General features: G+C 40.7%; 2 protein-coding genes across 7 annotated transcripts in view; one reads left to right on the top strand and one right to left on the bottom strand.

The window, feature by feature from the left end:
* The window catches only part of agtpbp1 (ATP/GTP binding carboxypeptidase 1), a 39780-nt gene extending 27955 nt beyond the window's left edge, over positions 1–11825 (bottom strand). For 2 of the 3 annotated variants that reach the window (XM_065951216.1, XM_020657872.3), the window contains exons 1-5: positions 11709–11825; positions 10054–10112; positions 8333–8463; positions 1427–1494; positions 877–940 (exon numbers count right to left, since the gene is read on the bottom strand). In XM_065951216.1, coding sequence (XP_065807288.1) covers positions 877–940; positions 1427–1494; positions 8333–8463; positions 10054–10085 — 295 coding nt within the window. In that variant the 5' untranslated portion in view covers positions 10086–10112; positions 11709–11825. Of the gene's footprint in view, positions 1–876; positions 941–1426; positions 1495–4004; positions 4139–8332; positions 8464–10053; positions 10113–11708 lie in introns of those variants that run through there. The other variant, XM_065951218.1, reaches the window with a different exon arrangement.
* A 123-nt stretch (positions 11826–11948) lies between these two features.
* Positions 11949–24147, top strand: naa35 (N-alpha-acetyltransferase 35, NatC auxiliary subunit). Of its 4 annotated transcripts, none has more exons than XM_065951234.1 (23): positions 11958–12172; positions 14172–14300; positions 14668–14701; positions 14922–15036; positions 15408–15482; positions 15647–15814; positions 16808–16874; positions 16959–17002; positions 17091–17141; positions 17827–17904; positions 18050–18164; positions 18575–18753; positions 18962–19021; positions 19167–19273; positions 20400–20466; positions 20800–20898; positions 21021–21199; positions 21334–21470; positions 22052–22119; positions 22490–22630; positions 22989–23111; positions 23305–23385; positions 23560–24147. In XM_065951234.1, the coding sequence occupies exons 2-23, from the start codon at positions 14180–14182 to the stop codon at positions 23617–23619; spliced, it is 2169 nt and encodes a 722-aa protein (XP_065807306.1). In that variant the 5' UTR covers positions 11958–12172; positions 14172–14179; the 3' UTR covers positions 23620–24147. The 4 variants fall into 4 exon arrangements, 3 of the variants coding, with proteins under 3 accessions (XP_065807306.1, XP_020513532.2, XP_065807299.1); XM_020657876.3 differs by having other exon boundaries at positions 11960–12172; positions 14175–14300; positions 17821–17904; XM_065951227.1 differs by having other exon boundaries at positions 11961–12172; positions 17821–17904.
* The last annotated feature ends 95 nt before the right edge of the window (positions 24148–24242 follow it).

Below are 24242 nucleotides of genomic sequence, written 5' to 3' on the forward strand. Positions count from 1 at the left end.
ATTCGACATTATGTCATTCAAGATTGGACTACAACAAATCATTCAGAGGTAGTGATTGCCTGAGAGTAAAACATAGAAGCTACGCATATGAGGTTGAAATCCTTGAAAAGACAGAATGACCGCTATATTATCAATGCCAGCTAAAATGTTCACTTCACAAACACAATTAACTGTTTAGGGCTGTCTTCAACTAACAGTGTTTTGTTTTTTTTCCCCATTTTCAATACAAAATCAATGTAGTTTAGCATTTTCAGCTCTCAGCGTCCTGACTACAAACACGCCCTCAGCTTCAGCGTTTTGTTGATGCAGCGCTCACAGCACTCTCAGTTGAAAACCGCTTCTAAATGTCACTTCTCCCTCATCAACCAATTACAATCATGAAGGGGCGGGACTTCCAAAATCAATTAAGTAAAAACATCGGTTTATCTCATGCACCCAGAGATCTGTTCTTTCGAGGGTAAAACTGTCAGGTCTAAAGCTGCTGCTTGTAGTAGGAAAACAAGACAAAACAATTTTATTGATTTAAACCAAAAATCAAGCATACAAAGAAATGTAAAACTAACTTAGTGGTTACTATCAGGGGAAGCCGAAGTGGCACCAAAGAACTTTTGTATCCTAGCAACAGTAAGCACCAGTGAGAAGTGATCTGAAACTGAGGTTGTGGGCGCGGTCAGTGCAGAAACGCTCATCAGTGCAGGTCCTTGTACTTTCAAAAACACGTCTTTGTCATTTTTCACATTACTGTTTTTTTTCTACCAAAGAAAGTGCCAATGAAACTAAAAGCTAAACAACAAACAATAATGAAGCACAAAACAGTCCTCAGCTGTCAGAGACTGGAACAGTTCCTGAAGTATTAAAAGAGAAATGTGTACTCACCCACAGTCAGCAGCTCGGTAAGAATGTACAAAATGTTCAGAGTTGTCTGGACATCCCGGGAGCTCTGCACAACACACAAACAATACACTTTTTAAACAAAACACACACACAGGTATCCATACCCTGATTCATTGAAACTCGTTATAAACCTCGTCTTTCTCTGTAACAGACATTATTCAACATGTGCAACAAGATCTGCTGCAGAGTTTCCCTCAGCTGTTCATACAGATGCATCGATCTGTGAATTTATGTTATTCACAGTTTTCACAGCTTATAAAAGAAAACCTCACGTCTCAGCCATCATTTGTTTCTGACTCAAAGGAAGAAAATACCTTCTTAAAGAAACACTGACATAGAATACAGTAATTCACCTTCAAATGCCAGGCTTGATATAATCTCACACAGTAAAACTGACGCTTCTATTAGCATCAGGTTAGCTTAGCACAAACACAGGTGTGTCACTGACTTCGATCAAGCTCCTGATTTTATGCAAATAAAACGTGCTTGTTGTTAAAGTGCGGTCGTGTCCAGTTGTGTTAGTAAGCCCGACCTCAAGTGAAGCCAGGATGACCTCCATTCCAGTGGAGCCTTTGGACATCACCTCTTTCCCGCTCTTCTCTGGAACACATAAACAAATAAAAAAACTTGGATAAATAAATGAGAAGTTAAAGAGTACTGAGTCTTGTAAAGTAACTTTGGGGTTGGTGGTCCAAACACAGCAGGAAGTGTCCTCTAAGAAACACAGATCTTAAAAACACATGCATTATATGTGGTTGTAAATAATCTACTACATTCTCTTTTAAATACTGGATCTGCACACTCTGTCGTATTTAGGTTCTGCACACGTGAGCTCTAACTTTCTCCTGTTGTCCAGCTGAACAAGCGGTTAAGTCACAGCCTCTCTTCTCGTTCCGGACTTTCACCACCTCCACAGCGTACCGTGTGCTTGCTCTGTAATTTAGTAGCTGACAGATTCCTGACCTCTGTGAAGAGGCCGCGGTGACTCCTGTCCCGTCCGGACACAAATGCAAACTCTCCAGGCACAGATACAGGACAGATAGTTGGAAACAAACACTGAAGCATTAACATTTACAGAGGGGTTAGAGATGAATATCCTCCTCTAAGAATAGATTAATTAAACCTCACACAGACCTCCATTTCATTTATTTACACTGTTTATGTACTTTGTAAATGGTAAATGGACTTGAGCTTGTGTAGCGCTTTTCTAGTCTTCTGACTACTTAAAGTGATTTCACACTGCAGGTCACACCTACACATTCACACCCTGATGGCAGAGGCTGCTGTGGAAGGTGACCATCAGAAGGATCTAATCCCATTCATACGCCGCTGACAAGAAGGAGCAACTCGGGGTTAAGTGTCTTACACAAGGACACATCGGACATGTTGCTGCAGGAGCTGGGGATCAAACCCCGACCTTCAAGAGACGACCGACTCAACCAACTGAGCCACAGCCGCCCCATCATTGGTAATGATTTTAAACACAGATGCATGTGTCTAGACTTACACATCATCTCTGTTTAGACAAACGTGAATATGGAAATGAAAGGTGCCGAGCAGTGAGCCTTGGGTTTAAGCATCTACTCTCAAAAAGCTTAAATCCAATAAACACGATGCACACACACAATAGGATCCGATCCATATATATTAAAGGAGTAACAAGACACACAAAAACACACTTTCCACACCAGAACAACTGTGTGCACATCTGAGCACAAGATCACACACATGTTAACACACTTCCGAGCGGTGACCTCTTTACACATTTCTATCATGCCAGACTTTTTAAAACTCTTAACGACAGAAAGAAAACATAACGACATTTCAACACTCCTCCTAAAAAACAAAACCATGAAAGGCTCACGCTTTAAGGCGCATACATAGAGTTTTTTTTTCTTCAACTTTCTGCATTTTGGAATAATTGTGATTTTATTTGAATTGTTGAACTGTGTGTGCATTATTAAGATTTGACCTTTTAAGTGTCTCTTAAATTAAAACAGAAATACAGAGAGAGATGTAGATGTTGCTCTTTAAATGTACGTTGAATAATTACTGCCGACTCAGAGTCTGAAATCAAAAACATTACAAGCAACGTAGTCTAGAAAAACCAGGGATCAACCACTACTGCAGCTATGAAAACATTTCAGGCCTGAGTTGGACAGACTTTGTACTTAAACTGTTTACTGACTTCATCCTCCCTCCTTCATGTATCAAATGATGTTTCCTGTGATACAGACCTGTTATTAAATAAAATACGTTTAATTCAGCTTAATACCAAACACCATGAATGACTTTTTTTAGTGAAGGTTTGAGTAAGTATAGCATAGCATAAGTCGTTTTTCTGAGTCATTATCCACCATCACTCGACTTGAGTGAAATATTTAAAGTTAAATGTTTGAAATGTTAGTTCTCCTAGGATTGTCATCATTATACTTAATAAGAATAACTTTAGTAATAAAGCAACTTTCAAGAACAGAGAGTAACAAAGTGCTTTACAAAAGGATGACAACAAACCAGAAAGAAATCAACAAAGTACAAAACAGATGAATCAAAAGAAAGTCTAAACAAATAGGTCCTAAAATTGCTTTTTAAAAGAGTCAACACTGCCCAATAATCTTAAAATAAAGGTCCAGACTATCTTATCTGCAGGACACCCTCAGCTGAATGATGGACAGGTGTCCCGAATCCTGCTTCAGACAACACGACTCTTAAAATCTCAGACGTGTTTTTACATTCAGAGGAAGCGACGAGAGATCGAGGCATTAAACAAAAACAAAGAAGTCCTTATAAAAGTTTTGGCTCTACAACCTCTCCCTTGGTCTTTAGTCTGGTGTGTGGGACCACCAGCAAACCCTGATCAGAAGACCTCAAAGATCTGCAGGGAGTGTGAGGTCGTAGAAGTTCTGAGACGTAGGCCGGTGCCTGACCCTGCAGGACTTTCAAAGTAAGAACCAGAATCTTGAATTGTATTCTACAACTGACGGGAAGCCAGTGTTAAGAAACTAGATACTTGATGCTATTCTAAGGATTTCCTATTTGATTTGATAGATTATTTATAACTCATGTATTCCAGTTGAAGTCTGAATAATTCCCCTCATTTTGCAGCCTACCTGGCGGGTCATCAGTGACCACAGGTGCGTAGTATCTCCGGGTGTAGCTGTACTCCATTTCATAACAAAAAAAATCAAACTTCTTAAGCTCTTTGGGTGGAAAAAAAACAAAAACCAAAAATGTTCAAAATCCCATGCAGGTTCAATGCCTGTGCAGTCCTAGAAGCACTCAAGAGTTTGGCGGTCTTTGTGAAGCGTGGAGGGGACGCCGCTGCTTTTCTCTCTCTCCCTGCTCGACTGGCCAATCCCCGTCCCTCCAGCTGTGTACCAACACAGCGAGTTCAGGGGCAGGGCGCCCTGAACACAGTGATCAGCACCTGCTCTCGCACGCTACCAGAAACTAAATCATCAACTGCTCCTACAGAAAATTGTCAACTGCATAGGATCCCTCTCCACAGGAGTCCCCTTATCTCCCCCCTCCACCCTGTCCTCCCTTTCCTCCTACTCTGCACTGTGAGGAGAAAGAGAGACCCTGTACTGTGAAATAGAGATCTGCTGCCTGCCACTGGGTCTTACTTCTTTCTCTAATACAAAATAAACAAGCACAAGTCTTTTAGTTTATAAAGTGAGTTTCTATATTTTATTTTTTATTTGCCTTTATTACATGTATGACTCAACAGCCCCGCCCTCATGCTGTTGTTTTTCACTTTCTCCGTCATCATCCTTCTTCTCTCTCTCGGTATCTCGACTTCCTCCTAAGCTCTTAAGACTCTGAACATGAGACTAGAGTACAGCAAAGTCCCTCCTGGGGTGTATAGTTACCGTGAACAGGTTCACAGACCCCCTAACAGACGTCACACACATGAACATTTCAAGTTGAAGCTGGGTGTGACATACAGCCTCGCAGCAGATGAGAGCAACAGCTGACATATCATGATGGACAGGGGTCACAGACAGAATGGTTTCCACCGCGCTCATCAGTCACGGAGGATTAACCAGTTTGATGGGTGTCTTTTTGAAGTGTGTGTATGGGGGGGGGGGGGGGGGGGGGGGGGGGGCAACAAATTGTTGGTAGAGTGGGGTAATAAAATTTAAGAAAAGTGAGAGGGAAGAAGTTCAAGGCACATTCAAAGCATAACAGCAAGCTCAAAATACCAGGTGATGATTCAGCAGAATCCTCCATTCGACACACCTGAGTATAATCTCAGATTCTTACACACACCTACAAAACAAACACTTACATGTGCCGCAACTGAAAACTAGAAGAAACATTCATTTAAAATCTAGGTTTAAAAATATGGAGTAGCAAGGTAAGCAGACACGTGGGGGAACCAGGATCATCAAGGTACCAGATGTACCACTGATAGGCTATTTTTCCAAGTCACTACTGTGATGAGAAGGAGAACCTCCCCTTCTAAAAGAACATGTAACTTAAAATCATTTTAAGTTCTATTTGTAGTTTTTTTTTTTGACATATCGCCCAGCTCTTTGCACTCATACATTAACAACATTTCATAATAGTGTAATAAAGACAGAGCGTTCCCTTTCACTCACAGCATTGAAGCATTGATCAGCAGCCTGCATTCAAACAAACAAAACATCCACTCTGGCTTTTAGTTTGACTTTAAAACATTAAGTATCAAGTCTTTTCATTATTAATTCATCTGGCAATATTATATATATTTGTATTAAAACTGATTTATTACTTAGTCTATAAAATGTCTAATAATGGTAAAAAAAATAAAATAAATTATGACACTCAATATCATGCCTTAAAGGTAAGGTTGGTAATTTTCTCCTGATACACTTTTTCAGATTTTGGTTGAAATTGTCTTCAGGTCCTGACAGAAGTTAATAACTCATGTTCTCTGAAAAAGGAACAAAGAAAATCTGTCATCTGTAGCAGTTTGTAAGTCTGTAAAAACTTCGACCGATGTCTGCCATGAGGTACCAATCTGAAGAACCAATCAGACGCCTCCCTGTCTCCCTGCTTGCTCACTACTTGTGTGCATGAGCTCACACTCAAAGGATGAGCAGAGGTCCACTTATGGACCGATGGCGCTTGTACATGTAAGTGAGGGGGCGTGGCTTCTGAAGGAGCACAGAGGGGAAGGGGTGCAGACGGAGCACTGAGGGAATGCTTCTTTCAAAATCATGCTAGTTTTCAAAAATTACCAACCCTGCCTTTAAATATGTTTTCAGTCAGCGTAGAGCGAGTGTTTTAAAAAAAATAAGTTTTTGTATCCTGAGAATGTTTGTTCATTTGTCTTGAAGAAACTACAAGCACTTTGAGGATCCTTAGTGTCTTTTTAATTAACTAATTGTCAAAGCAGCAGAGCAGTGATGCTTGCTTCAGAGATTTCCATTCATCCGGGCCGTGCAGAGAGGCAGAGAGACACCCTGCTGAGACCCTGAGACACACTCATGTTTCAGCCTTCTTCTTCTGCAGTCACATCTCCTTCTCTGCTCTCCTTTCAAAACAGTAACTAGATAACTACGGCAAGACACGCTGTATCGATCCATCCACACTCTGACTACCACGACTTAACCGTCTATGATTACACAGCAAGTGGACTGAACACGTTTTTAATAGATTAACCAAAGTACTGACAAACAGAAAACATAATGCAGCTGAAACGTCACTCCCCCCCCCCCTCCCATTGGCTCGAGGTGAATTCTTCAGATAAAATCCTGCTGCTTTCTCACATAAGCTCACTCTGACTTGCTGCGGTAAAAATACTAGGGGTGCTGGCAGATGAAACTCCGGGTGAAAAATGTGGCTGTTTTCTGCACACGTTAAAGCCCAAATGTTTTAAATTTTAAAAAATGTTGGTGTGACACTGGGAAAAAAGTGAGCTTAACAAAACTCTGTAGCCCACTCCTCATCTCTGCTCCAGGCTTAATTACACAACCCTCTGACTGAGCTGTGGTCAAGCTGCATTGTGGGTATTGAAAGAAAGAAAGACTGTTCAATAAAAATGATCATTGTCTCTGCCTCTGGGACACTTCACACCTTTTCTAACAGTCCATCAATGTTATGTGAGTGTCTATTTTGTCAGTTTTTATTGTGTATTTGTTTGTATGTAAAGCACTTTGTGATGTAGTCTGTGAAAGCTTCTACGCAAACAGACTTCACTTACTTAACAAAACTACTTACAAATCAAAAAGCAGACTAGATGTTCCTATCAGCATCTCTAATGTCAAGGAGGTAAGACGCCAACATCAACTTCAAACCATCTCTGATCCATGCACACTCAACTACAGTATGTTGAACATGCACCTAAAGTGGGGTTGTCACTATAACAATTCCATACAGAAAAAAAAATCAGACAATACCAATACCTGTGTTATTACCATGGTAACAGAAATAAAAGTCCTGGACATCCCGTACTGGGCGTCTAGAACGTACTGCACACTGTCTATATTTCACTAATACATTTAGAAACATGTTGGTACATTTCCAATGTTTGGCATTGATGCAGAGAGAGAGATTCATATTGATGTAACTAATATGAGATACACAGAGAGGACCTCTTCAGCTATTTTACACAAAACAAAACATGCTTCTCTGCTCCGTCTGTTTGTAAGAGACACAAAAATAACTGCTGTTTGAGACGCCGAAAGGACCTGAGAAGTGTCAGAGGAAATGTTGCGAATGTATTTGTGCAATTCAGAAAATGTGCAGGAGTTTGTGTGCAATTTCTTTAAAGACTCATTTCTCTCCCACAGTACGCACCTGCACTGTGAAATAAATGCTCCAAGTATTTTTTTAACCTGGACACAGCGCTGCCTGGTCCAGAAAAAGTCTCTGACACTGACAAAACTTTTGTAATAGACAAAATCACAACTTTTACATTATCATGAAACACCTAAAGGACTTCAGGTAAGACAGCGTTTGCCCTCTCTCTCTTTCTTTGGTGCTAGCTTTGGGTTGAAATCATCAAGATCAAGATCTGTAGTTTTTTAAACCTTCCTTACTTTTTTAACACTATTAAGCATTAAAATAATTTAATTTAGTAAGAATTTAATAAAAGTGCATCTTTTTAAAATGTGAGTTATTGAAAAGTATCCAAAATGTTGACAACTTTAAACACAACAATGTGAACTCATTGTTTTGTTGCAGCTAAAAATAAAAATATTGTACAGCATGAATATTGTGCAGTTATATGGCTGTACTAACAATATAATTTAATGCTCATGCAGTTCTTCATTAAAAGAAAGCACCAAAAGGGGGCAGTGCTGCTCATCAACACAAGCCCACCAGCCAGACATCACTTACCTTAACTACTCCATAAATACAGGACGACGCTCGAGCCGTCCTTTCTTTTGTTTTTTAATGCGAGTCAGGTGCATGGCGTGTCATTGTGTGTTCATGTCTCTGCTCTCACCTTGTGTCTGAATGAGATGAAGTATCTTCGCAGTGACCTGTCTCGCCGTTTCCACATCCCTCCCCATGGCCTCTCCGTTCATCCTCTCCAGTTGTCCCAGGAGCATCAGCACCCTGGAGTTACTGGGAACACTGGAGATACAGACAGAGGGGTTGGTTATACTCTCATCATGTGGGTGCAGCAGGGCGATTCAAAAACCACCGTTTTGTCATTAAATCACAAAGTGAACGTTTCACCTGAGGAGAGTTGGCAGAGAAGTTAAAAACACTGAACTGATAAGTATTCAAATATCATACAGTTTGAATAACTGACTTGATAATTGCTCGTCTATGTGGTTCTTCTTGTTGTTTATGTGTTTTCTTCATGTGCCGTGTTGTCATATATGTAAACCTGTGTACCAACTGTGCAAAGCTGTGACAACATATTTCCCCTGGGGGAGAATAAAGTCTTACACTGTATTGTATCACACGGGTCACGACCTAGATATACAGCTGTATCCATTTTTTACCCCATCCCAATTTGAATACGTACAACTTCATTGAAAAAAAAAATGTCCTGTACAGGGCTTAGGAGAAAAATAAATATACAAAGAAAGAAATCAAGCATATTGAAATCCATCCATACATCCACGTTTTATGTGTCATGATCGTGCATGTACAATCCCAGTTAGATGAAATCTGTCTAAACGTGTCGTCCAGGATTACAGATCAAGTATTAATCGGTTTAAAATTAGACGAATGCTCAGATTGAGTCATACATGTCAAATCCAAGATCATAATAATCAAAAACAACAACATGTGTTCATGATAATACAGGGGTCCAAAAAATTACAAATTGGCAATCCATGCTGACACAAAAAAATCAATCTTTAACATTCCTATTTCATTTAATGACTATTACTGCTGTCTCCTGGGCCTTCATTATTTCTGAGATAGTGACCCATCCCCCATTTATAACCTTAGCTCAGCAACGCTCGACTGGAAACACAAGGTCAGAGGTCAGCTGTTGGTACAGCAACTGCAAACATGGGGCAGAGAATCAAAAGTCTGTGATTGTACCCAGTGGAGCAAAGTTTCTGATATGTCCTTATAAAGACAAAAAAGAGTGAGACGGAGGGGGAAAGAGAGAGAGAGAGAGAGAGAGAGAGAGAGAGAGAGAGAGAGAGAGAGAGAGAGAGAGAGAGAGAGAGAGAGAGACAGAGACAGAGAGAGCGATAGAAGAAGGGAAAGCTGCAAAAAATGTTAGGCAAGTATGGACAAACAAAAACACTGAAGGAGAAGTTTAACCTAAACAAATACGCTGCATATTCTCATACAGCAGATGAAGACTGACGACTTTAAAGTGATTCAATAATAAACTGAAAAGAATGTTCCTGTCGTGTTTCCGCTGCACTGATGATGATGATGATGATGATGCGGCTATTCTAAGTCTTCATTACAAATACATGCGAAAGGTTCATGTGAGGATAACAGACCCAGCACCTTTCAAACCCCCCATAGTCCAACAAGAGGACACACAGCGGTGTCACTGATGTATAGACAGCTGAAAGGTAGAAATGTTCAGCACATCAGGGAAGGAAAGGTGACGTACTCACCGGAAAAGAAACGGTAGATGTGAACAGACGGTTATGGGGGGGGGGGGGGGGGGGGGCTTTTACACAGATCTCACATTACAAACATAACACAGTCTGTATGCGTTTGTGTCGACTTAGAAAAACTCACCCTTTCTCTGTGGCCATTTTGGGTTTGTTCATTTTCACCACATCAACATTTCATGTCGTCTGCAAAAGACAGAAAATAAAGACCTTACTGAAAAGACATTTCGGCATAATCAATCTTTTACTCTGTGTCATTCCTTCCTTCATAAATTCAGGTTCTTGTTTTCCCCTGCGTTAAAAACCATCTGATGAGAAACCTTAACTAACCAGAGTCGTGTAAGTTCCTTTTCGTTCATAGACTCATATTGATAAGGACATAACTATTATGAGATACACACCGACAGAACCTCTTGACTTATTTTACACTAAACAAAAGGTGCTGCCCTAATGCCAAAGATCTCAAATTTCTGGAGACAAAAGACCTGCAGACGAGGTAATCTGAACACAAGGTTTGAAAAAGCAATACCTGTTTGTATTCACTGCATGACATAAAACACAGACAAGACCAAAACCTATAAGGACAAAATTATAAAACATCGTACAGCTAGAGCACCTGGATCCAGCTGCAGGTCAGATATAATATTGCATTTCCACAGGTCTCAGAGTTAGCAGTGCAGTAGGACAGTCAGTGAAAACAGAAGCGTTTATGAGTTGAGATAAAATGAGTCATAAAAAAAATGCTGCTGCTGCATCATTTAATCAACATTGCTTCTTTAACACACTGCTTATAGCAAGGTTATACATTTAATCTAACATTTAAGACATTTAAACTTTAGCCTGAGCTGCATATATCAAACTGTATTTTGCACACTTGACTGCTTTTTTATCATAATTCTTTATTTATCTATCATACTATGCACTGGCAGAGCTACTATTTTGTACTGTTATCTATGAGAACAGCTACTTATGCACATGGACCATCCATACCACTTTTTTTTTTATCCTGGCTATGTATTGTGGGCTCATGTTTTTTGTATGGGTGGGATATGTTTGTATATATGTGCTGTGTGTTTGTATGTATGCTGGCTGCTGGAACACCTACATTTCCCTGCTGGGATGAATAAAGTATATCTTATCTTTATCTTATATTCAAATATATAATTCCATTACTAGACATTTTGCCTGATCTTTACCCTTTAATCAAGCTTTTCCAAACCTCACTGAGTCACACTGCAAAGCCCTTTATTTCCTCTTAAGAGACAGGCACAGCTGGGAAAACACACCTGAAGACCTGAGGTCATGCTCTGGTATGTGTGGGTCGAGGAGGAGCATAGATGTTGCTTGAAGAGTCTTTGTTTAGGGTAATCTATTTGAAGCTTTTCTGCAGAAACAGATCTGATGTAAGGGGACAGTTGATGGCCTGGCTACAACAACCCGATTGGGCTGCATTAAACCACAACAAAAACACATTTTTAGAAAATACCACATGCTCATCATTTCTTGTCAGAATACTAGTCGGCTCGGGAGTTGATGTTAATCATCATTTAAAAGCCATTTTTTAGCTTAAACTATACGTTTAAAGTAAGAAGACCAAGAGCAGGCTGCTGTCTGCTGCACCTGCTGGACTAGTCAGTCATTGACGGCCGCCTGTCTGCGACAGCGGGGCTAGCTAACGGGGCAATCTGCTAACAATAATCCTAAATACAGAGCGAACAGGCAATGTTAGCCTCATAAATTAACCTGCGTTGTACTTAATATCTTAAAAAAGATTTTACAAACCTGTGTAGGAAAGGAACTGTAGGACCAATTCCGAATAAAGGAGGACCGCTGCTGTGTGTGTGTGTGTGTGTGTGAGCGTCGCTTGCAGCGCCCTGATGATGTTGTGATGAGACGACGAGCCCAAACTGTCAAAGGGGGAGGTGGAAACAACGCGAGAGTACGACAACGCGAGAGTACGATTCTCTGCGTGATTTAGGTTTTAGGGTTATGACACTGCATGGAAAGCTCTCAAATGAACCGAGTTCCCCCACAACCATTACAAAAAAATACACTTTTTTTTTTTAACCCTAACTTGTCTTATTTGTAAGTTACCAGCTGCACTTTCGAGGCTTTTAACTTCACGACAAGGCAAAGGACTACAATTACCGGAAAGGACGCTGGCCTATGACGTGCAATTTCTGCGTCTAACATTTCAGTCTTTGAGGATATCTTTATTAGCTTCATGGTTGGTACGAGTTACTAAGGTATGTGCTTATTTACAATTAATGTGAAGGTTTCCCGTGATGTTTTTCTCATGGATATGCCCTTTTAGATGAACTTCATTCAGGATTCGTTCAAAGGAAACATCTATTGTTGGCGACATTAGCTCTTTTAGCTGAACGTTTGTCCTAGCTGCTGTAACATTAGTGATGGTTAGCTTCACTTGTTTGCATCTCTCGCTTTAATAAATCCTCTCAGAAACACCTCGTGTGTGTTTTTGTTGTCGTCTTTAAGCAGTAAAAAGAGGATATGTTAAATAAACTGACAGGCTTTTATTCTTCTTATCTTCTGTTTAAGAATATCTGATAGAGAAGTCCTCATCATGATTTAAATATTGCTTCAGATGAATAAATGAGTCATAAAGAGATGGGTGTTGGGTGGTCACTGTACAGACAGTCTTATGGTTTAAATGATTGAGGTTTTCGGCTGCAGTCAGGTGTAATAAAATACCTTTTTAGGCTAAAACATGAGGTTAATCCTCTGCTGTTGACCCCCCACAATCCAGCCCTGCCAGTCGAATATATAAGTGTTAACATGACTGTTTACAAAACGACTTTGTAAACACACACATTAATCGTTGTCCTTGTCTTTGTCCTTTTGTCTCCTGTGTTTGACGTGTTCTTTATTCTGGTTTGTGTGTATTTGTAAGTTTTAGTAAAGGCCTAACCAGGGACAGGGGTCTGCAAATTAGTCTTGACTAGAAACCTGTGTGCATGGCATCTGTTTTATATTTTATATGAAACAATGTATTTGTCCCCGCTCAATAAACTCCTAAATAAAATAAATAGATAAAACACAGTTTAAGATGAAGACCTCAGTTATACAAACGTATGACCAAGAAATGTCTGTTGGATTACATTTTGTATTTATTCATTCATTCATTCATTCATTTATTTATCTATTTCAATCATCACAAAACATATTGAAGGAGAATGATAACCCTCATTTACAATTACATACAAAAAAAGAGCAGACACAAATAAAATCAGGTTGAAGACTTCAGGTAGAAATAAAAGAAGACAACAAAGACTCACATTAAGACTCACATTCAGACTCACATTAAGACTCACATTCAGACTCACATTAAGACTCACATTCAGACTCACATTAAGACTCACATTAAGACTCACATTAAGACTCACATTAAGAGGTAAGGTCAATATGGAGACAATGACAATAGTTTGAAATAAAAATACTAAAAGCCAAAACAACTTAAATCAATAAGATCAGCAATTAAAACTCTGAATTGGCTCAATGCGGTCAGTTTAAAATGTTTTTGGAGCACAATCAAAAAACATTTTATCTTTGCTTCAGGATTTGGATGTGGTCAGCATCAGGTAATGTCTGAGCTGAAAGCTGAGGAGCTAAGTGTCTGCTGACACAGCGATTTCTGCCCCCCTTTTTTAATTAAAAAAATACATTTAGAAACTTATGAGCGTCTGAAATAGTTGATCATTAATCTGCCTAACAGCTCATCGTTGCTGCTCTGAAGAACAACAATGAAGGAAAAATAGTTAGGGTTTATTTATATTGACAGATACACTGCTGCAAAGAAAAACAATCTACATTTTATTTGATATTGTACAGAATCCCTGTGAGGACTTTCATCCATACATTTCATTTTACTCAGTTTCCTTAAAATAACAAGACAATTGTGGTTGTTTTCTTGACGTCTTGACTTATTTATCTCGTTTTCTCTGAATAGAAACTCTGTGTTTCCTGTCATAACAAGTCACTTACAGCTGTGTTCTCGAGATCTCCAGAAATGACCTCGTTATCGTGGGAACACCAGAGTTGTTATCTCGAGATGATGACAGAAATGAGTCCGGATCACAGGAAATAGAAGTAAAAATAAAATGTATGGATGTTCGTCAGCTTAGGGCTTCTGCAAGATTGTAGTGCTAGACCTTGCTTATGTTTATGAGGTTGATATGTTGTGATATATATTTTAAAACCCTTTTGTAATAACTTTATTTTCTTTAGTAGTAACCATGGTGATGAAGTCAGCCATCGAAGACGATGATGCTGGCTGGGGACTCGGCATCCCTGAAAAAATGAAGAACAATGCCAACTGGGTCGATATCACACATGAATTCAAGGGAGCATGCAAAGGTACGGATTCTGGACCTGAACGAGTGACAACACTCACATCTGTGTGTGTGTGTGTGTGTGTGTGTGTGTGTGTGTGTGTGTGTGTGTGTGTGTGTGTGTGTGTGTGTGTGTGTGTGTGTGTGTGTGTGTGTGTGTGTGTGTGTGTGTGTGTGTGTGTGTGTGTGTGTGTGTGTGTGTGTGTGTGTGTGTGTGTGTGTGTGTGTGTGTGTGTGTGTGTGTGTGTGTGTGTGTGTGTGTGTGTGTGTGTGTGTGTGTGTGTGTGTGTGTGTGTGTGTGTGTGTGTGTGAGTCATCGCTGTGTGCTGATGACGGGGACTGACGCGTTTCTTCTTTTTCTCTTTTCTCGTCCTCATCTTATATTTATGCAGAGTTGAACCTCGGAGAGTTGCTTCATGACAAACTGTGAGTAAGGCGTACTGCTTTTTGCAGACTCATGGCTTTTAGGGATCAGTTTTATGTCCCATCGTCTAAAAACAGATTGACAAACATCGATAAGAAAGTAAAGACTCAGAATTCCTGATAATCTGCATCAGCTTTTAGATCCGTTCACAGATGTTGTCATGTGCACTTATGAAACCTTTGTGAAAACAATAAAGACACTAACATACGGCTATGGTGGCAGGTTCGGCCTGTTTGAGGCCATGTCAGCCATAGAGATGATGGATCCCAAGATGGACGCAGGAATGATCGGAAACCAGGTCAACAGGAAAGTGCTCAACTTTGAACAAGCCATCAAGGTATAGTTCTGCAAAACTCAGATTCATCTTCAATAAGTTCAGGAAACTGTCCAACTGAATACAGATGTCGATGTTTTAGCTCGGCTGTTTGAATAACTGACTCCCAGATATGACTCACAGATGTTTCTATTTTAATCCAACATTTTGTGTTTTGTCATTTGTCTCTGTTTGTATTTCCGTCTGTAAATTAGTGTTTTTGCTGCGGCCTGTCTTGGCCAGGTCTCCCTTGAAAAAGAGGTTTTTAATCTCAATGGGACCAACCATGTCTTACTTTCAATCCCAAACTCTGGATGCAAAGTCTATTAAAGTAAACATTTCATTTAACCACCTGGTTCATCATTATTTCTATACATTCTGTGTGTTAAACTCAGGAGGGTGCCATCAAGGTGAAAGATCTAAGTCTTCCTGAACTCATCGGTATCATCGACACGTGTTTCTGCTGTTTGGTGAGTTTGACTTCCTCACACAGAGTTGTTTACTTTCACGTGTATTTAGAATTGCTGCTATTTCTAATTTCTTTTTCTGAACTGACGACAGAAAAATAAAAATTAAAAACATTACTCTTTGTGAGAGAAAATCCAGGTTTGAGCATGTTTGTGTGTGTTGTTAGATCACGTGGCTGGAGGGTCACTCCCTGGCTCAGACTGTGTTCACCTGTTTGTACGTCCATAACCCCGACCTGATCGAGGAGCCGTCTCTCAAAGCCTTCGCCCTGGGCATCCTGAAGGTGTGTGACATCGCCCGGGAGAAAGTCAACAAGGCTGCAGTGTTTGAGGAGGTAAGCGGCTCTCTGAAATCTGCCTGTAGACATTTTTCACATCGCTTCTTTGTACATTCATGTTGATTCAGCGACTGTGTAATAAAAGTGTCCCAGTCTGTGAGTTCACATTGTGTTCTGGCGTTGAGGAAGTGAGAGCTCCACATACACACACACTCAGCACACACAGCGCTGCAACGTGTAACGCCTCTTTTACTACCTCCAAAGGCGGTACAGTGGTGGGATCACTTTGTCCCCTCCATTCCACCTCCCCGACATTCAGACTGAAGGCAAAATGTCACAGGAACGTACATAATGCGGCTTGAAACGGCAGTCTGAAAAGGGCTTGTGTGTGTGTGTGTGTGTGTGTGCGTGTGCGTGTGCGTGTGCGTGCAAATCTGAGAGGGGACATTCAGATTGCCGGGGAAAATAAATCACAACAACATTTCAATAAATGTGAGCACGCTTGTGGCAACGTTTCCGTTGTTTCCAAACCTGTTTCTTCTGGTTCAGGTAATCAATTTATCTTACCCGTTGTAGTGGCAATGTAACAACCAAAAAGGCCACTGGAGGGCGCTTGAAGTCATTTCCAACTCATGGTGTGACTCATGAATAACAATCGGTCCTTCTAAAAAAAACACCTTTTTATAAGGCCGGGTGTATAGCGATCTACGTTGGGTAAAAACTCAACACTGAACACCAGAGGACCCCAAAGAACGGTTGAAAAACTGTGTGGCTTCTTCTGGTTCCTGATTTCCCCCGGCCGTTTTCTGTACACGTGACTCCCTTTTCTCACTGCCTGTGACTGTGATCACCGCCCCTGCCCAGGTGTGCGGGTGATGTAGCAGAAGAAACACTTTGTGCAATGTTTTACTGACTTAACACACACACACCTCAAATCTGAGACAGCAGGTGTTTTCTCCCGGGCCTCAGTTGTTTGAAAAGGGGCTAGTAATAATTCAGTGTCATATATTTCTACATGTAGGATGAGTGATCTTTTCCTTTTGTGTGTAGGAGGACTTCCAGGCTATGACCTATGGCTTCAAGATGGCAAATAATGTGACAGACCTGCGTGTGACAGGTACAGGAACTCAATCTATCTCGATCATCAGCTTTACTTCAGAACAGCTGACGTCACCTCTCTGTCATTTGTTCATCCTTCCAGGCATGCTGAAAGACGTGGAGGATGAGTTACAGAGGAAAGTGAAGGTAATTGTTCTTGCTCATGATTTTTTATTCCTGATATGAAATACTTGAGTGTTACATTGTTTGACGGTGTCTCTTGTCACCGCCTCAGAGCACCCGCAGTCGACAGGGTGAGCAGCGGAACCCCGAGGTCGAGATGGAGGTAAAGTCCCTCGTGTCTGTAGAGAAAGTGATTTAGATCAGTGGTTCTCAACTCGTCTAGCTTCAGGAACTCCTCCCTGAAAGATCGCGAGCCAAATTTCTGATATTTTTTCAACCAATCAGTTTGAAAAATTCTGCCGTCTTTGCAGTTTCTGTAGTTTCTGTCCACTGTTTTGTACCACGGACGATGCAAAACATGACGTTGACAGACTGTTTGAGTCTTTTTCCAGGGACATGCTCACGACCCAAAGAAAACAGCTCCACGACCCACTTTCTGGTCCCGACCCGCGAGTGCACAACCACTGATTTAGCTCATGTGAAAGTAACAAATCAGATCGTCTCTAAGCCCTTTTCTTCATCTAGTGCCCGACGTTTGATCCACAAACTAAACCTTGATCCCTCCTTCACATTCTTTGCCCGTTATATTTGTATTTCCCCTCCGCTGTCTATCAGTAGTGGGAGACTCACATAACCTCAGGAGACTCTTCTCTGATATTCCCAGCTGTTATAACAAGCAGTTATAATAATAATGAAGAAGAAGAAAGCCAAAAATCAGAGCCAAACATGGACTGAACAAAAAAGTGTTTCTGCTGCGAGCTTTCAAAGATTAGGTGTATTAATAACTTTCTAAATGTACATGTGATCCTGTTTAATGTTCAACTGGTGTGTTTTTTTTCCAGCATCAGCAGTTTTTGGCTCTTTTCAATAGAATCAAGTTCACGCGCCTTCTGCTGACTGCACTGATCACCTTCACCAAGAAAGAGGTAAAACACATACAGTACTGCACGAGAAGACGATGACTGTTTATACAGGAGCGTCAGTTTAAAAATGTTCCTTTGTGTGTCATATAGATGATTTTTATCCATCCTTTTTCTTCTTTGTTGTCATTTCGTTTGTGTCTGTTTTTAGACCAGCTCAGTGGGAGAGGCCCAGAAGCTCGTGGTTCAGGCGGCTGACCTCTTATCAGCCATCCATTCAAGCATTCAGCACGGCATCCAATCACAGAACGACACCACTAAAGGAGGTAATGTAGGCGCCTACCCCATCACACATGTGGAGGTTCAGATTGGACTCTCGTCAGGACCGCAATCACGCAAAATGAAAACGATCGAGTGTGCTGTGAAATGCGTGTATTCTTGAAGCGGTCATACATGTTTGATACTTCCAATCTTTTCCATATTTCATGTTTTGAAATCATTTAATCTCCTCTATTTTAGTGATCAGTAGGATCTAAAAGTACCAAGCTTCAAAAAAAAAACCTCCACATCTTCATTCATAATTTTAACCAACATATCTGGTAGAATTAAAAGTTGATTTTCATCCCGCTCCATCCTTAAAATTTCATTTGACACAGATTTAAAAAATATATATTTTACTCTTTAATCCCAAACTGTTACTTGAATTACATTTTTTCTTCTTCTGTGTGCTCTGCAGATCACCCCATCATGATGGGCTTCGAGCCCCTCGTAAATCAGAGACTGCTGCCCCCTACCTTCCCCCGCTACGCAAAGATCATTAAGAGGGAGGACATGGTGGCCTACTTTGGGAAACTTATAGAACGTATCAAGACGGTCTGCGACGTGATCAACACCACCAACCTGCACGGCATTCTGGTAAACTCAATGTTTTGAAGACCTGTGGGTTCAAACTCTGAACCAGAAACCTTCAATGAGCAGGTGTTGCTGAACAATTAGAAAACAATGTAAAAAAACTGCAGTTCCACATTTGTTTAATCGCGTTTACATCTTTTTGGTTGCTCTAAATGATAACGGTGTGTAAAGTAAAGTAACATTATGAATCTGGTGTTTGTGGTGTTACCAGGACTTCTTCTGTGAGTTCAGTGAACAGTCTCCCTGTGTGCTCTCCAGATCTCTGCTTCAGGTGAGTTCATAATGGCTGCTCATATTTTAAAGGGTCACCACATGTCGACTTTTAGATGATAACATATCGTTAAGTAATAAACAATCATTTATTTTAAAACCTGTTGTGTGAGAGCTTGACATGTCTCCCCCCCCACCACATGCAGACGACGTTCCTGATAGATAATAAGAAAGTGTTTGGGACCCACCTGATGCAGGACATGATTAAAGATGCTCTGAGGTACTTTGTCAGCCCCCCTGTTCTCTCCTACAAGTAAGTCCGTCATTAATCAAACAGTTTAAACATTAACATCTGAATCACTTCACTCCACATTTTTATGTCAAATAATTTAAAGCTGCTGTCAGGAAGTTTCTGTTTTATGTCTATTTTTGAAGCCCCCCAGTGGAAGGGGTTTGTCTTATCACTTTGCTGATTTTGTTCTGTACATTTGAGGAAGTCTTATATAATCTCACCCTGCTTTCATCATATCTTAAATGTATCACTCATTGTTAAATTTAGCTGTTGATAAAGTCTAAAAAAGGGTGCTGTTCATCACTTAGTCTGACATCTACTGATTAAAAATCATTTCATAGATGTAATCGATCGTCATGGTGATAGTCTCCTTTGCTCTTGCAGCTCATAAAGAGGAAACAGTATTAATTCCCAGTCTGTTTCATAACCAGTTTAAACTCTAAACAGGAGCCTCAAGCTGATTAGGAGCGGTCTCTGCCTGTTAGAGCTGCAATCTCTGGAATCATCTGATTGTGTTTCCAGATGAGCTGACTTGAGATGTTCAAGCATTTTTTTTGTCAGTCTTGACTGTTATTTAATGTCTGTTTTAATGTCTGTTTTAATGTCTGTTTTAATGTCTGTTTTAATGTCTGTTTTTTGATGATTTTGCACTATCTTCTTTTTAAACATTGCTGTACATATATAAACAACACAACTTCAGAAGGTCAACACTTGTTATTTTTTATATTCAGGTCTAATTACAGATTTTTTTTCCTGAACTGTTTTTAGGTTCTTGTTTAAATCTCACATATATTTTTATCCCTGCACGGGTTATGTACATTTCTTGTATAAATCTATTTTTAATTGCACAGTTTAAGTTTGTTTCATCTAGAGGTATTCTTTAAATCTTTTTTCAGGTTAATATATATGTATGGGAGCGGGGGCGTCGGTTTTGTGGTTTAATTTGTAACAAATGTTTCATGTCATGTACGTCTTTGTAACCTGCTACTGGACGCTTTGAATTTCCCTCAAGATCAATAAAGTATCTATCTATCTATCTATCTATCTATCTATCTATCTATCTATCTATCTATCTATCTATCTATCTATCTATCTATCTATCTATCTATCTATCTATCTATCCATCTATCCATCCATCCATCCCCAGGTGTTGTCTGTTCAACAACCACCAGGCCAAGGACTACATCGACTCCTTTGTGACACACTGCTCCCGGGTACGTTACTTTTACTCTGCGGGGTTATCGTACCTGTACATCTGGTGCATATCTCATTCCTTTACAAGCTTAGAAAACTGAACTGGCTGCTTATTGTGCAGCATAAATGTGTTTTCAGTTGCTGAATTAAAGGGTGAAAAGTTTAAGAGCAGAGAGTTTGATTAGAGGTGTGGGATCAGATGAGATTGACCAATGACAGGAGTTTTTATTTGACTTCTGCCGTTTTGATGTTTTGGATGTTACACTGAAAGCAACTGGCTGATCTGTCATTAGCCCTGAACACAAATGTTTAAGTGCTGAAGGTATTCAGTTATGTGTGTTTTCTCCTTTCAGCCATTCTGCAGTCTGATCCAGATCCACGGACACAACCGAGCTCGGCAGAGAGACAAGCTGGGTCACATTCTGGAGGAGTTTGCCACGCTGCAGGATGAGGTCATCTGCAGCTTTTTAAATATTTTAGCACAATTCTTGTTGATTTGGTTCGACCCCTATGAGTGATCTTGTTGTTAAAAACTTAAGACACATCGACTAAACTCTCCCTTTGTGCTCTGCAGGCGGAGAAGGTGGATGCAGCGCTTCACAGCCTGCTGATGAAACTTGAGCCTCAGCGACAGCATCTGGCATGTCTCGGCACCTGGATCCTCTACCACAACCTGAGAATCATGATCCAGTACCTGCTCAGTGGCTTTGAACTGGAGCTGTACAGCATGCACGAATACTATTACATCTACTGGTGAGAGCATGAACATCGTCTTCTCTGTTGGTCGGCACAGACGCACAGTGAAGGCAGATTAGAATGAAAATCCCTCCACAGTATCTTTTTGTTAATCTATGAATGAACGTGTGTTTTTTTGATTTTCACCGTAGGTATCTGTCAGAGTTCCTGTACGCGTGGCTGATGTCCACACTGAGCCGGGCTGACTCGTCTCAGATGGCAGAGGAGCGGATCTTGGAGGAGCAGCTGAAAGGACGCAGCAGCAAAAAGACAAAGAAGAAGAAAAAAGGTACGCACTTCGGGAGTGTCTGCAGCTGAAGTGGAGGATGTGCACACTGTAGCCCTTTTACACATGCACAATGACAACATGCATAAGTCTTACAACACAGAGAAAAATGCTCCGTTTCAAATGTGCTCTCCTTGTGATGTCACAGTGGGATTCTGGTAAACAAAAAAATCCCTTCCCCTCCCCTGATATCTCCACCCATGGACTCCACCCCCAGCTTAGAGCAAAACTTTTCCACAGGTCCGCCATTTTTATTCTCCCTACAGAGGAGTGATGTCTACCGGGAAAACTCAGCGGGGGCTCATTACATTTAAAGAGACACACACACCAAAACGGAGCGTTCTGAGAGAGCTGGTTTATACAGGGTCACAAACCTCCTCTGGTGCTTGATTCATGTTATATTTTGACCAAAGCACAGCACAGATGTTTCATTTAGACCACAGGGGGACTGTTTGAAAAGGTGGAGAAGGGGGATAATATGTCCTCTTTAAATGTAGAGTTTACATATGCACCATGACAACATGTCTTCAAATGTAGAGTTGTAATCTCTCTGTCCTAATGACATGTTTTGGTTTCCTCTGCAGTTCGCCCTCTCGGCAAGGAAATAACAATGAGTCAAGCATACCAGAACATGTGTGCCGGCATGTACAAGGTAGGACGTCGGTGTTGATGTGCTTTTGGACCTCCCCTGCACACGGCTTATCATGCATCCTCTCAAAAATCGTTTACAGCTGCCTTTAATTAAACAATTTTAATACGCTTTTAAACTTTAACTCTGCACTGTAACTTTTAACTATTTTTATATTTTTACTTCAATTAATTTCATTTGAATTATTTTTATTTGAACATATTTTCAGATTTAATAATTTCATTGATTTTTAAATTTTCTATTTTAATGTTTCTTTTCTTTCCTCTGTCATGATGCTTTTTGATGTCTTGTGTGAAGCACTTTGAATTGCCTTGTTGTTGAAATGTGCTATAGAAATAAACTTGCCTTGCCTTGCCTACTTCTCTGTCCTCAGACGATGGTCGCTTTGGATATGGACGGGAAGGTGCGTAAGCCTCAGTTTGAGTTGGACAGTGAGCAGGTCCGCTACGAGCATCGCTTCGCCCCCTTTAACAGCGTGGTCACCCCCCCACCTGTGCACTACATCCAGTTCAAGGTACTATAGCACACTCTTTAGGTTTTCTCTTTGTTTCTCCTCAACTCTTGATTTTCTCCATCAAATTGCAACCACATGGGGCGCTGGTGGCGCATTGGTTAGTGCATGTACGAAGGCTGTAGTCTTCCAAGCGGGCGGCCCGGGTTCAAATCCAGCCTGTGGCTCCTTTCCCGCATGTCATTTCCCACTCTCTCTCTCTCTGATTTCCACCTCTATCCTCTGTCCTATCTCTCCATTAAAGACACAAGAAGGCCAAAAATAAATCTCAAGAAAAACATTTTATTTGAATTCCTTTTTAGTCAGACTTAACTCTCAGTTTCCTTGCCCTCTCTGACTGTGCCCCTCTTGCCTTTTGCAGGAGATGTCTGATCTGAAGAAGTACAATCCTCCACCAGGCTCTGCTGACCTCTACCTGGCCGCCAGCAAACACTTCCAACAGGCTAAACTCATCCTAGAAAATGTGCCCAGCCCGGACCCTGAGGTCAGGAACTTAACTTTTGTAAAAGCCTGCCTAAAGAGAACTCATTTCAGTCCTCAGATCTGCATCAATTTCTTATTAAAATGATTAATTTAAAGCATTGAAACATCACTCGTAAGCACAGCAACCTCTGCTTCACAGTGCTTTAATCTTTTTTTTTTTAACCAGCTAATAACGATTTAATAACTGATTGCAGGTGAACCGTATACTGAAAGTGGCCAAGCCCAACATCGTAGTCACCAAGCTCCTGGCAGGAGGGCACAAGAAGGACACAAAGGTAACCCCAAAAATCACTCATTCCCTGGATTATCATCAGCTTGTGTTGTCATGGTTACTACGAAATTAGAACCTTTGATTCAGAAGTCAAAATAGCTGCCACAGTGATCGGTTAATCCAAACGTTGTATTAGCATTTCAACATTGAAATAAAATGCCATTTTCTTCCTCCGAAGGTGCTCCCAGAATTTGACTTCTCAGCCCACAAGTATTTTCCTGTCGTCAAGATTCTCTGATTCTGCTCCGAGAGTCATCACAGAGACCCCGTCAGCTGCAAAGACCACACCCTCACCTGTGTACGTGTGCAAATCCCTCTCATCCAGTCCATGTGTGGACTCTGACTTTGTGTGGTAAAGAAGAAAAAAAAAGGAGAGTCTGACACACCCTGTTCCCTTTTTTCAACCGAGAGATGTGACAAAGAAACCAGAGAATCACAAGTGGACCTGAACGAGTGACAACACTCACATCTGTTTGTTTGTTTGTCTGTGTGTGTGTGTGTGTGTGTGTGTGTGTGTGTGTGTGTGTGTCTGTGTGTGTGTGTGTCTGTGTGTGTGTGTGTTTCTGCCTGTGTGCAAGTTAAAGACGCGTCGAGGTGCTTTTGTACAAAGAACTGTCCTATGAGAACTTTTATATGCTGCCTTCAGAATTTGAACATCTTGAAAAAGTACGGCTGTAATGGAAACAGGTGCATATCATTCAATCATATGAGATCTTTCAATGTATTTATGTGCTTATCTGAATAAAAATGATGAGTCTGAAATGTCTACAGTGTCTTGTCATACCTCGTTATTTGTATTGGAAGCCCCCCTGCAGTGCGTTACATTTACATGTTACTAGGAGGTGTGGTGTTCATTCACCT

This window comes from Labrus bergylta, chromosome 2 (assembly GCF_963930695.1).
Source record: "Labrus bergylta chromosome 2, fLabBer1.1, whole genome shotgun sequence".
Lineage (NCBI taxonomy): Eukaryota > Metazoa > Chordata > Actinopteri > Labriformes > Labridae > Labrus > Labrus bergylta.